The sequence below is a fragment of the Mobula birostris genome, chromosome 6, assembly GCF_030028105.1.
Source record: "Mobula birostris isolate sMobBir1 chromosome 6, sMobBir1.hap1, whole genome shotgun sequence".
NCBI lineage: Eukaryota > Metazoa > Chordata > Chondrichthyes > Myliobatiformes > Myliobatidae > Mobula > Mobula birostris.
The window spans coordinates 132,307,007-132,320,243 of NC_092375.1; the positions used below are offsets into that span (position 1 = coordinate 132,307,007).

At 44.5% G+C, this 13,237-nt stretch overlaps 1 protein-coding gene across 4 annotated transcripts in view; it reads right to left on the bottom strand.

Moving 5' to 3' along the window:
- Positions 1 to 13,237, bottom strand: part of nbeal1 (neurobeachin-like 1) — a 273,495-nt gene that overhangs the window by 100,531 nt on the left and 159,727 nt on the right. For all 4 annotated transcript variants that reach the window (XM_072261344.1, XM_072261343.1, XM_072261342.1 and 1 more), the window contains 3 exons: positions 10,241 to 10,399; positions 9,190 to 9,349; positions 4,900 to 4,988 (listed from right to left, as the gene is read on the bottom strand). In XM_072261344.1, the coding sequence (XP_072117445.1) occupies positions 4,900 to 4,988; positions 9,190 to 9,349; positions 10,241 to 10,399 (408 nt within the window). The remainder of the gene's footprint in view (positions 1 to 4,899; positions 4,989 to 9,189; positions 9,350 to 10,240; positions 10,400 to 13,237) is intronic.

The window sequence follows — 13,237 nt, forward strand, 5'->3', positions numbered from 1 at the left end:
GTCTGCACTCTCCACACCAATCCTAAACTTATCATCAAACCCTTGGACAAAGGGAGTGCTGTTGTAGTGTGGCGGATTGACCTCTACCTTGCTGAGGCCAGGTGGCAACTCACCGACACCTCTTCTTGTTTATCCCTTGAAAATGTCACCACTCCAGACTAATAGAAAATTGTCTCCGACACCATCACCTACCTCATCAACTCCAAGAGAACTGCCACCAAACTCATAATTACCTTACTCCACACTGCTCGTTTCTACCTCAAACCCAAGATCCACAAACCTGACTGTCTGGGTTGGCCCACTATCTCTCCCTGCTCCTGCCCCACTGAAATCATGTGCAAATACCTCAACTACATTCTGTCCCCCTTGGTTCAGTCCCTTCCCACCCATGTACATCCTCAACACTTCATATGCTCTCCATCTCCTCAACAATTTTTAATTCCCTGGCCACTTCATTTTCACCATAGATGTCCAGTCCCTATAGACTTGTATCTCCCATCAAGGCAGCCTTAAAGCTCTCTGCTTCCTTTGCAACGGAAGACCCAACCAGTTCCCCTCCACCAGCCCCCTCTTCTGTCTGGCAGAACAATTTCTCCTTTGGCTTCTCCTACTTTCTCCAAACTTAAGGGGTAGCCATGGGCACCCATATGGGCCCCAGCTACGCCTGTCTTTTCATTGGCTATGTGAAAGAGTCCATGTTCCAAGCCTTCCCTGGTAATGCTCCCCAAATCATCCTGCACTACACTGATGACTGCATTGATGCTGCTTCATGCACCCATGCTAAACTCGTCTATTTCATCAACTTTGCCTCCAATTTCCACCCTGCCCTTAAATCCACTTGATCCATTTCTGACACCTCTCTCCACTTTCCTTCTCTCTCTGGAGACAAACTGTACTGACACCTTTTATAAACCCACCAATTCCCACAGAAATCTTGACTATACCTCTTTCCACCCTGTCTCCTGTAGAAATGCTATTCCCTTTTCTCAGTTCCTTAGTCTCCATACATTTGATCCCAGGATGAGTCTTTCCTTTCCAGGACATCAGAGATATCATCCTTCTTCAAAGAACGAGGCCTCCCTTCCTCCACCATTGAATTGAATTGAATTGACTTTACTTCTTACATCCTTCACAGACATGAGGAGTAAAAATCTATACATTACGTCTCCATCTAAATGTGCAATCATAGTAATTTATAATAATTTACGTCAGTTAATCAGTCTGATGGCCTGGTAGAAGAAGTTGTCCTGGAGCCTATTGGGCCTGGCTTTTATACAGCAGACTGTTTCCTGGATGGCAGCAGCTGGAATAGATGGTGGTTGGGGTGACTCGGGTCTCCAAAGATCCTACAAGCCCTTCTTACACACCTTCTTTGTAAATATCCTGAATCATGCTAATGCGAGAATGCTGTTCTTGGACCACTCAACACTATATTTCAATCCAGGCTCGACAAGAAGCTCAGAGACCTTGGCCTTGACCCTGCCTTGTGCAGCTGGATCCTGGACTTCCTGTCAGATCGCAGGCAGGTGGTAAGAGTGCGCTCCCTCACCTCCACCTCTCTGACTCTCAATACAGGAACCCCTCAGGGCTGTGTACTAAATCCCCTCCTTTATACCCATGACTGTGTCGCCACCCACTGTTCTAATCTGCTAATTAAATTTGCCGACAACACTACATTGATTGGCCTTATCTCAAACAATAACGAGGTGGCCTACAGGGAGGAAATCATCTCTTTGACACAGTGTTGTCAAGGAAACAACCTCTCCCTCAATGTCACAAGAACAAAGGAGCAGGCTGTGGATTACAGGAGGAATAGAGACGGGCTAACCCCTATTGACATCAATGGATCTGGGGTTGAGAGGGTAAACAGCTTCAAGTTCCTTGGCATCCACATCACCGAGAACCTCACGTGGTCCGTACATATCAGCTGTGTGATGAAAAAGGCACAACAGCACCTGTTTCGCCTCAGACGATTCAGGCAGTTTGGTATGGGCCCCCAAATACTAAGAACTTTCTACAGGGGCACAATTGAGAGCATCCTGACTGGCTGCATCACTGCCTGGTATGGGAATTGTACCTCCCTCAATCGCAGGACTCTGCAGAGAGTGGTGTGGACGGCCTAGCGCATCTATAGTTGTGAATATCATAATACTGCCTTCACTCACAATTCCTCCATTTCCCAGATATCTGCGCTCACCCCATCTTCCCGCCACCTTAACAGGGATAGAGTTCCTCTTGTCCTCATCTACCACCACATGAGCCTCCACATCAAAACATCATTTTTCTCCAACCTCTGCAATCTTCAACCTGATCCTACCACCAAATGCATCTTTACTCCCCCCCCACCCCAACTCTCTACTTTCCCCAGGGATTGCTCCATGATTCCCTTGTCCACTTGTCCCTCCCCACTAACATTCCTCCTGGCACATATCCCTGCAAGCAACAGAAATGATATACTTGCCCACTCACCTCTTCCCTTACCTCCATTCAGGGCCCCAAACAGACCTTTCAGGTGAGGCAACACTTCACCTGCGAATTTGTCGGGGTCATTGTACCTGGTGCTTCCAATGCGGCCTCCTCCACAATGGTGAGACCTGACGTAAATTGGTGGACTGCTTTGTCCATTTGCCAAAAACAAAATTTCCCTGTGGCCATTTTAATTCCTATCCCTACTTCCATTCTGACATGTCAGTCCACAGCCTCCTCTTTTGCCATGATGAGACCATTCTCAGGGCGGAGGAGCACCACCTCATATTCTATCTAGGTAACCTCCAACCTACTAGCATGAACATAGGTTTCTCTTTCCGGTAATTTTTTCCTTCCCCATGCCTCTTCTTCTATTCCCCACTCTGGCCTCTTATCTCTTCTCCTCGTCTGCCTATCACCTCTCCCTAGTGCCCCACCTTCTTCCCTTTCTCCCACGGTCCACTTGGCTCTCTTATCAGATTCCTTCTGCTCTAGCCCTTTACTTTTCCTATCCACCTGGCTTCATTTATCACCTTCCAGCTAGTCCTCCTTCCCCTCCCGTCACGTTTTCATTCTGGCATCTTCCCCGTTCAGTTCCACTCCTGAAGGGTCTCAACTTAAATCATCGGCTGTCTATTCAAGCTATCTAAAATTACAACCGGGAAAGTGGGCAGAAGAATGATAAATGGAATTGATCTCAGACAAGTGCAAATTGTTGTATTTTGGGAAAGACTTGCATTGTAAATGTCATGGCCCTGGGGAATGGTGTAGAAAACAGATCCTAAGGAGTACCAGTACATAGCTCCCTTAATTGTGACACAGGCAGACATTGTGGTGAAGGAGGCTTGTACCTCACCCTCATCAGTCAGGGCATTGAGTTGAAAAGTTGGGAGATTGTGTTACAACTGTGCAGGGCTTTGGTAAGTTTGTACTTGGAGCATTATGTACAGTTCTGGTCACCTAACTATAGGAAGGATTCATTAAGCTGAAAAGTGTTTAGAAAAGATTCACAAGGATGTCACTGGGTCTGGAAGGCTTGAGTTATAATGTGAGTTATAAACTTTGCACTGGACAGTGGCATATTAACTGAAAAGCTCAGATGAATTTGCCAAAAATATGGTGTCCAGTTAATAGCAAAAAGTGAGGACACAGTTAGAAAAACCACAAGGCGAAGTGCTACCAAGAAGACCTAAAGAACTGTGTCAGGGAGTTGTATACTCCATACCTCTATCACCATGCCAAAAAGTACATATTGGTGAGTCTGGAAGGCCACTGAAGACCAGGAGAGCAGAACATAAGAGTGTCTTAAAAAACCTGACAGCAGAACGAAGTGCAATCACTGTACACTGCTTATCATGCTCATGCAGACCAAGGTTTGATGAGGCAAACATCCTTGGCAAGGAAAAGAATGTCTGCAAGAGAAAGACTAGGGAAATCACCAGAGATGGAGCATGTGGGGGACCTAAATGCTGGTTCTAAGAGTGTAGAGACAGCTCTAGTCTGGGACCACACATTCTGAAAGAGGATTTGGCCTAAAAAAGTCAACCAATCAGAATAAGGTCAATTCAAAGTAACAAATCAGGAATAGGCAATTCAGATCCAGTCAATCATGGTTGAGCATTAAGTCCTGCCCATGCCCTGCTCACTCAAGAAGGCATATAAGAAGGTGTCTCTTGGGGGACCTGTCACTTAACTAACTTATGCCTGAGGAAGACAGTCGGGTTTACTGTTGAAGTGGTGCAATCAATATCTTTAAATTTATGACTGTTAAGGCCAAAGGATAGTATGGATACATCAGATAATAATTGATGCCTTTGGGCACAAGATGTTTAGCCTTATTGTAGAATTTTGCAGTTTACTCAAACGGCAGTTCCACAGTTCGCAATTTGTGCATCAATGAGTAAAGGAAAGGATCCCTTTGGTACTTCATTCTGTCCTTCAAAGTTTTCACCTGTAAAATTCACCTATCACTGTGCAGCAACAGTTTTCTCTCACAAAACACACAGGCATAATTGTCACACATTTCCAAGGCAACTAGCAAAGTAGGACAAATACTCCCATCTCTATTCCCATCAAAGCAAAAGCAAGGGATAGCTGCCAACAGTGGAGACAAAACCAGTAATAGAGAAAAAAGTCATTAAAAAAAAAATCATAGTCATGAGAAATTCTGCAGAAGCTGGAAACCCAAAGGGACACCCACACAAAATGCTGAAGGAACTCAGTAGGTATGGCAGCATCTATGAAAATGAATATACAGTTGACTATTTTAACTAAGTGTTCAGTCCCTCACTTTGCTTCATTCTTCTACTGCCAAGATATTCTTCATAGATAAAAGGTAATGTGGCTTTTTTCTCTATTCGGTGATGGAAGCAGTTATTTTTTTTAATTAAGTTCCAAAGAAATCTCATTCACAAAATAAGCAAGTGGACTGACCTTTCTGCAAACAGCAAGTCGCACATTAATTCCTGCTTTATGCACTAGATGCACCACAGCCATCAAGTCTTTATAATTCACCACAGAATCTGAAAAAGATAGAAGAGAGCACACTATTGTATTGCTTTGGAGCTTGTCACCATTATGAATGTGTATTTAGCTACAGAGAAGCAAATGTTTCTTGGAAGGTCAAAAAAATACATGAAAATGCCTTGAGGATGATTTGGCCAGTTTCTGTCACTTGTTTACTGAGTTACATAGGTAGCAAAAATTATGCCCAGACTCATGATCAAAATTTGTATAACCAAATTTGTAGTGAATTTGTTACCACAGGCAGCTGTGGAGGTCAGGTCATTGGGTGTACTTAAGGCAGAGCTTGATACATTCCTGATTGGACACAACAGCAAAGGCTACAGGGAGAAGGCCGGGGAGAGCGGCTGAGGATGGAAAAAAAGGATCTGCCATGATTGAATGGCAGAGCAGATTCCGTGGTCCAAATGGCCTAATTCTGCTCCTATGTCTTATGGTCTTATAATGGTCAAATGAGAAGATAAACAATATAAACCAGATTGTGCTAATGGAAATACACACAGTGGTCAGTAACATAGGAAGCACTGAAGAACAAGGGAATTAGAACATAGAATAGTACAGCACAGTACAGGCCCTTCAACCCACAATGTTGTGCCGGCCCTTAAACCCTACCTCCTATATGACCCCCCCCCCCACCTTAAATTCCTCCATATACCTGTCTAGTAGTCTCTTAAATTTCACTAGTGTATCTGCCTCCACCACTGACTCAGGCAGTGCATTCCACATACCAACCATTCTCTGAGTAAAAAACCTTCCCCTAATATCCCCCTTGAACTTCCCACACCTTGCCTTAAAGCCATGTCCTCTTGTATTGAGCAGTGGTGCCCTGGGGAAGAGGTGCTGGCTAGCCAGTCTATCTATTCCTCTTCATATCTTGTATACCTCTATCATGTCTCCCCTCAACCTCCTTCTCTCCAAAGAGTAAAGCCCTAACTCACTTAACCTCTGACGTAATCCATACTCTCTAAACCAGGCAGCATCCTGGTAAGTCTCCTCTGTACCCTTTCCAATGCTTCCACATCCTTCCTACAGTGGGGCGACCAGAACTGGACACAGTACTCCAAGTGTGGCCTAACCAGAGTTTTATAGAGCTGCATCATTACCCTGCGACTCTTAAATCTATCCCTCAACTTATGAAAGCTAACACCTCATAAGCTTTCTTAACTACCCTACCGACCTGTGAGGCAACTTTCAGGGATCTATGGACATGTACCCCCAGATCCCTCTGCTCCTCCACACTACCAAGTATCCTGCCATTTACTTTGTACTCTGCTTTGGAGTTTGTCCTTCCAAAGTGTACCACCTCACACTTCTCCGGGTTGAACTCCATCTGCCACTTCTCAGCCCACTTCTGCACCCTATCAATGTTTCTCTGCAATCTTCAATAATACTCTACACTATCCACAACACCACCAACCTTTGTGTTCTCTGCAAACTTGCCAACCCACCCTTCTACCCCCACATCCAGGTCGTTAATAAAAATCACAAAAAGTAGAAGTCCCAGAACAGATCCTTGTGTGACACCACTAGTCACAATCCTCCAATCTGAATGTACTCCCTCCACCACGACCCTCTGCCTTCTGCAGGCAAGCCAATTCTGAATCCACCTGGCCAAACTTCCCTGGATCCCATGCCTTCTGACTTTCTGAATAAGCCTACCATGTGGAACCTTGTCAAATGCCTTACTAAAATCCATATAGATCACATCCACTGCACTACCCTCATCTATATGCCTGGTCACCTCCTCAAAGAACTCTATCAGGTTTGTTAGATATGATCTGCCCTTCACAAAGCCATGCTGACTGTCCCTGATCAGACCATGATTCTCCAAATGCCCATAGATCCTATCTCTAAGAATCTTTTCCAACAGCTTTCCCACCACAGACGTAAGGCTCACTGGTTATAATTACCCGGACTATCCCGACTACCTTTTTTGAAAAAGGGGACAACATTCGCCTCCCTCCAGTCCTCTGGTACCATTCTCGTGGACAACGAGTACATGAAGTTCCTAGCCAGAGGCTCAGCAATCTCTTCCCTCGCCTCATGGAGCAGCCTGGGGAATATTCCATCAGGCCCCAGGGACCTATCCATCCTAACGTATTTTAGCAACTCCAACACCACCTCTGCTTTAATATCAACATGCTCCAGAACATCAACCTCACTCATATCGTACTCACCTTCATCAAGTTCCCTCTCATTGGTGAATACTGAAGAGAAGTATTCATTGAGGACCTCGCTCACTTCCACAGCCTCCAGGCACATCTTCCCACCTTTATCTCTAATTGGTCCTACCTTCACTCCTGTCATCATTTTGTTCTTCACATAATTGAAGAATGCCTTGGGGTTTTCCTTTACCCTACTCACTAAGGCCTTCTCATGTCCCCTTCTTGCTCTCCTCAGCCCCTTCCTAAACTCCTTTCTTGCTTCCCTATATTCCTCAATAGACCCATCTGATCCTTGCTTCCTAAACCTCATGTATGCTGCCTTCTTCCACCTGACTAGATTTTCCACCTCACTAGTCACCCATGGTTCCTTCATCCTACCATTCCTTATCTTCCTCACCGGGACAAATTTATCCTTAAAATCCAGCAAGAGATCCCTAAACATCAACCACATGTCCATGGTTCATTTCCTTGCAAAAACATCATTCCACTTCACAGCTGCAAGTTCTAGCCTTATAGCCTCACAACTTGTCCTTCCCCAATTAAAAATTTTCCTGTGCTCTCTGATTCTATCCTTTTCCACGATAATGCTAAAGGCCAGGGAGCGGTGGTCACTGTCCCCCAGATGCTCACCCACTGAGAGATCAGTGACCTGAGCCGGTTCGTTACCTAATACTAGATCTAGTATGGCATTCCCCCGTCGGCCTGTCAACATACCGTGACAGAAAGCCGTCCTGGACACACTTAACAAACTCTGCCCCGTCTGAACCATTGGAACTAATCAGGTGCCAATCAATATTAGGGAAGTTAAAGTCACCCATGATAACAACCCTGTTACTTTTGCACCTTTTCCAAAAAACTGCCTCCCAATCTGCTCCTCGGTATCTCTGATGCTACCAGGGGGCCTATAGAATACTCCCTTCCTGTTCCTGACTTCTACTCATACTGACTCAAAAGAGGATCCTGCTACATTACACACCCTTTCTGTAGCTGTAATAGTATCCCTGACCAGTAATGCCACCTCTCCTCCTCTTCCCCCCCGCTATCCCTTTTGAAGCAATCTAGGAATACTGAGAATCCACTCCTGCCCTGGTGTCAGCCAAGTCTCTGTAATGGCCACTACATCATAATTCCATGTATGTATCTAAGCTCTCAGTTCATCACCTTTGTTCCTGATGCTTCTTGCATTGAGGTACACGCACTTTAGCCCTTCTACCTTACTACCTTTACACCCTTTATTCTGCTTCTCTTTCCTCAAAGCCTCTTTATATGTTAGATCTGGCTTTACTCCATGCACTATATTTGCAGTTCGCGCATGACCTTTATCCTCCTCCACCTCACTATCTGCTCTAACACTCTGGTTCCCCTCCCCCTGAAAATCTAGTTTAAACCCCCTGGGAGCAGCACTAGCAATCCTTCCCTTCCTGAAATGGATGCACTATTAATTCATACCTATGCTTACAAACAGTTAAAAGCAGTTACACAGCATCCAGCTGACTAAGGGAGTTGTGGATGCTAAATGGGAAAACACTCAACAAATCTACAACTTCTTTTATCATAGAGTCAGAGACAGACAGCTCAGAAACAGGGCTTTCTACCTACCAGTCCTTCTGACCTTTAGAAAAAAAAAAGGAACTTCATACATGGGATGTAAGAAGATATCAGTGTGGTAACCAACAGCTTCAGAGAATTTGAACAGCTTCAAGGGGGAAGACCATCTACACCAGGCCTAAACTCATTATCCAATTGACTATGATTTATTGGTAGTGCTAGGGATGAAAAAGGTATCCCTCAAACTACTTCTTGGGAGTAGCTTGCCTTTTCCAGTTTTTGCATGATTACCTGTCTATTACATGCTTGGCAATTCTTTCTGGAAGCAGAAATTTTATAGTGGATACTTTATTGACAATCAATGGCTTGTTCAGTTTCTCAAAACATAAAATATCACAATAAGTCAGTATCTAGCTGTGTCACGCTGACAATCAATTAGGCAATTTGTGCATTTTCAGCAGGTTTTGCTCCACAGAAATAGACTTACCTGTTTGTAGTACTTGATGCAAGAGATTCTTGACTAGAGACGTCGTAATAGTGATATCACTCAGCAGCATGATGAGACCTGAATAGCCGACGTCCTTCAGTCTGATGCGTTGTTTGTTCCGTTCGTAGACCTTATCACACTTCAGCATCTTCTCAAATATCTGAGGAATGGAAAATATAAGTATTAGTTCAATGTTCATCCCAAAATATTTATGCTATTTATTTATAGCATTACAATTCATTACAATGGGTAAAACTTACAACCTGACAAAGGATCTCCACCTGGAAAGGAATGTGCCATATTAATTCTTTGCAAAAAGTATATTTACCTGTTTTAATCAAAGTGACAAAGCAATTATGAAAGTTAGATTTTAATAACCTTTTGGCCTAACCAGGGCATTCATTGAACTTAACTCTATCAATAAGATGTCCACATGTGGCCCATTTAGTGGTTACATCAGAAGTATTCTCTTATGTTTTTTTCCCCTTCTGATAGGCCCTGCTTATCATTACCTATTTTGATACTCCTAATTATACCAATGCATTGAAGCTCCAGCACAGAAGCTTTTGAAATACCTAAAGCATTTTCTAAATGGGGCTAATACCTATAGTCCTCACTTTCTCCTTTCTACTACATAACTAATCCATTAATCAGATTAATAATTTGCCTTCAACTCCATGAGCTTTAATCCCAATTAATATCTCGCTCAACCAAATGGCTTCAGCACATTCTAAAATTGTTCATTTTCCATTTTAGCAAAATAGACCCTCAGAAGTAATTTGTTTTAAATCTCCATGTTTTCCACCACAAGCAAGCCTTGCCAAGTGCTCAGAATAGGGAACTTCTAATACAATGGAGAGAGCGGGGGTTCTTTATAAATGCAGTTTAAAATGCTTACTGAATCACAAGCAAAATAATTTAAATAAAACAAATCAACATCACGATAACTTATGTTATCATCTTTTTCCACAAAAAATTCATATGACACCATGAAGCTTAAACCGAGAATGGTGGAGCAACAACCTCAGCACCCAAGTGACATCCTTGATACCTTAAAAACAAGCTCCCGCAGCTTGTCAGAGTATTTGTTGCTCAGCAGCAGTGCATACAGTAAGTCAGCATGGCCCGGTTCAAAGAGCAGCAAGTACAACTGGTCCCGAGCAGTACTTGTCTGAAGAAGATTCAGCAGGACTTCCAAGATCCCAGTAAGCTGCAAGATGGACACAAAAAGAAAAAAAAATGGGTTTAAAACGAGAATCAGGAATTAGGTGCTGGCTAGTATTCCAATTCAATTTATAACAGCAGAGTGGTCACTTCAATGAATTTATCATTTGTTTCACTGGATTTCAGGAACAAAATGTACATGACACTTTCATATGAATCAGGCCAATAAGAATATTGCATCACAAAAAATTGTTATACACTTATTCCTATGTTAAGTGTGTTTTCCTTTTTAAAGAAATATTTGCATTTATGTAACTTCTTCCTTTTCATGTGTAGTTGCTGTTGCAATGAAGAAATGCACTCAGCCGTTTACATAAAACAAGATTCATTAACAGGGTAGTGATAACAGAGGGACCCTGGAGTACAATTACATGGTTCCCTGAAAGCAGAGTCACTGAAAGAAAGGGTGCTGAGGGTGGCTTTGGGCATGCTGACCTTCATCAGGCAGGGCACTGAGTACGTATGTTGGGAGGTCATGCTGAGGTACTGTTGGTGTGTCTGCACCTGGGATACTGTGCCCAGTTTTGGTTGCTCTGCTAAATGAAAGGTGTTATTAAACTGGAAAGAGGGCAGAAAAGATTTAAGGATGCACCCAGGACTTGAATGAGAGGCACAAACTAGGATTTCATTCCTTAGTGAACAGACCACAGAGCTGGTCTTAGAGGTATATAAATGTACTCAGTCTTTTTCCCATGGTTGGAGAATCAAGAAACTAAGGGCATAGGTTTAAGGAGAGCGGGGAGAGATTTCATAGGAACTTCAGGGGCAAGTTTTTCTATGTGTAATAGGCTGCCAGAGGAAGCCTATTCAGCAACAACTATTCAAAAACAGTTGGTCAGGTACATTACTTGGAAAGGTTTAGAAGATTATGGGCCAAAAGCAGCAAATGGAACTAGCTCAGATGGGGCAGTTTGGTTGGTATGGACCAGCTGGACTAAAGGGCTCATTTCCATGCTCCATGATGTACCACTTCAGAAAAGATGCTGAGGCCTTGAAGAACTACCAGAGATGATTAATCACAAACGTTTGTAGAATGGCTCCAGATTCGAGAGACTTCGGTTACGTTAAGATATAATAGAGGCATTTTTCACTTGTAATATGTAGTTACATACCATGTTAACATAACAAAACATTCCAAAACAGCAAAGATATTGTGGGAACACTTTCAGTACGCTGGATGAACTCAGCAGGTCGGGCAGCATCAGTTAGAAACGATGAGTTGACGTTTCGGGCCGGAACCCTTCATCAGGATTGAAGAATGAAAGATGGGGAAGGATTTGAAGAATGCTTGTAGCTTCAGTTGAAAGACCAGTAATTTGAAAGACAAAGGGGTGGGGGAAGGGGAAGCATTGACATCATAGCCCTGAAAACAATGGGTAGTAGGAGGAGGAGGCGGAACCATGAGGGAGCTGGGGGAGGAGGTAGAGTGAAATAGGGATAGAGGAAGGGAGGGGGAGGGAATTACCAGAAATTGGAGAATTCTATGTTCATACCAAGGGGCTGGAGACTACCTAGACAGTATATGAGGTGTTGCTCCTCCAACCTGAGTTTAGCCTCATCATGGCAATAGAGGAGGCCATGTATGGACATATCTGAATGGGAATGGGAAGCAGAGTTGAAGTGGGTGGCTACCGGGAGATCCTGTCTGTTGTGGCGGACGGAGTGGAGGTGCTTGACGAAGCGGTCCCCCATCTGCATCGGGTTTCACCGATGTAGAGGAGGCCGCACTGGGAGCACCGGATGCAATAGATGACCCCAACAGACTCACAAGTGAAGTGTTGTCTCACCTGGAAGGACTGTTTGGGGCCCTGAATGGTGGTGAGAGATGAGGTGTAGGGACAGGTGCAGCACTTACGCCTACAGGGATAAGTGCCAGGTGGGAGATCCGTGGGGATGGACCTGCGGATAAGGGAGTCGCGGAGGGACCGATCCCTGTGGAAAGCGGAGAGGGGTGGAGAGGGAAAGATATGCTTAGTGGTGGGGTCCTGTTGAAGGTGGCAGAGTTGCGGAGGATAATGTGCTGAATCCGGAGGCTGGTAGGGTGGTAGGTGAGGACAAGGGGAACTCTGTCCCTGTTGTGGTTGCGGGAGGATGGGGTGAGGGCTGAAGTGCGGGAAATGGAGGAGATGTGGGTGAGGGCATCATTGATGACGGTAGATGGGAAACCACGATCCTTAAAAAAAAAGGACATTTGAGATGTCCTGGAACGGAAAGCCTCATCCTCGGAGCAGATGCGGCGGAGACGGAGGAACTGGGAATAGGGAATGGCATTTTTGCATGTGGTGGGGTGGGAAGAGGTATAGTCGAGGTAGTTATGAGAGTCAGTGGGCTTGTAGAAGATGTCAGTGGACAGTTTGTCTCCAGAGATGGAGACCGAGACATCCAGAAAGGGGAGAGAAGTGACCGAGATAGAGCAAGTGAATTTGAGGGTTGGGTGGAAGTTTGAAGTAAAGTCGATGAAATTGACGAGCTCAGCATGGGTGCAGGAAGCAGCACCAATGTAGTCGTCAATGTACCGAAGGAAAAGTTGGGGAGTAGTACCAGAATAGGTTTGGAGCACAGACTGTTCCACATAACCAACGAAGAGGCAGGCGTAGCTGGGTCCCATGTGAGTTCCCATAGCTACACCCTTCGTCTGAAGAAAGTGGGAAGAGCCAAAAGAGAAGTTATTAAGTATGAGAACCAGTTCCGCCAACCGGAGGAAGGTAGTGGTGGTGGGGAACTGGTGAGGTCTATTATCCAGGAAGTAGCGGAGGGCTTTGAGGCCTTCTTGATGGGGAATGGAGGTGTTTAAGGATTGGACATCCATAGTAAAAATGTAGCG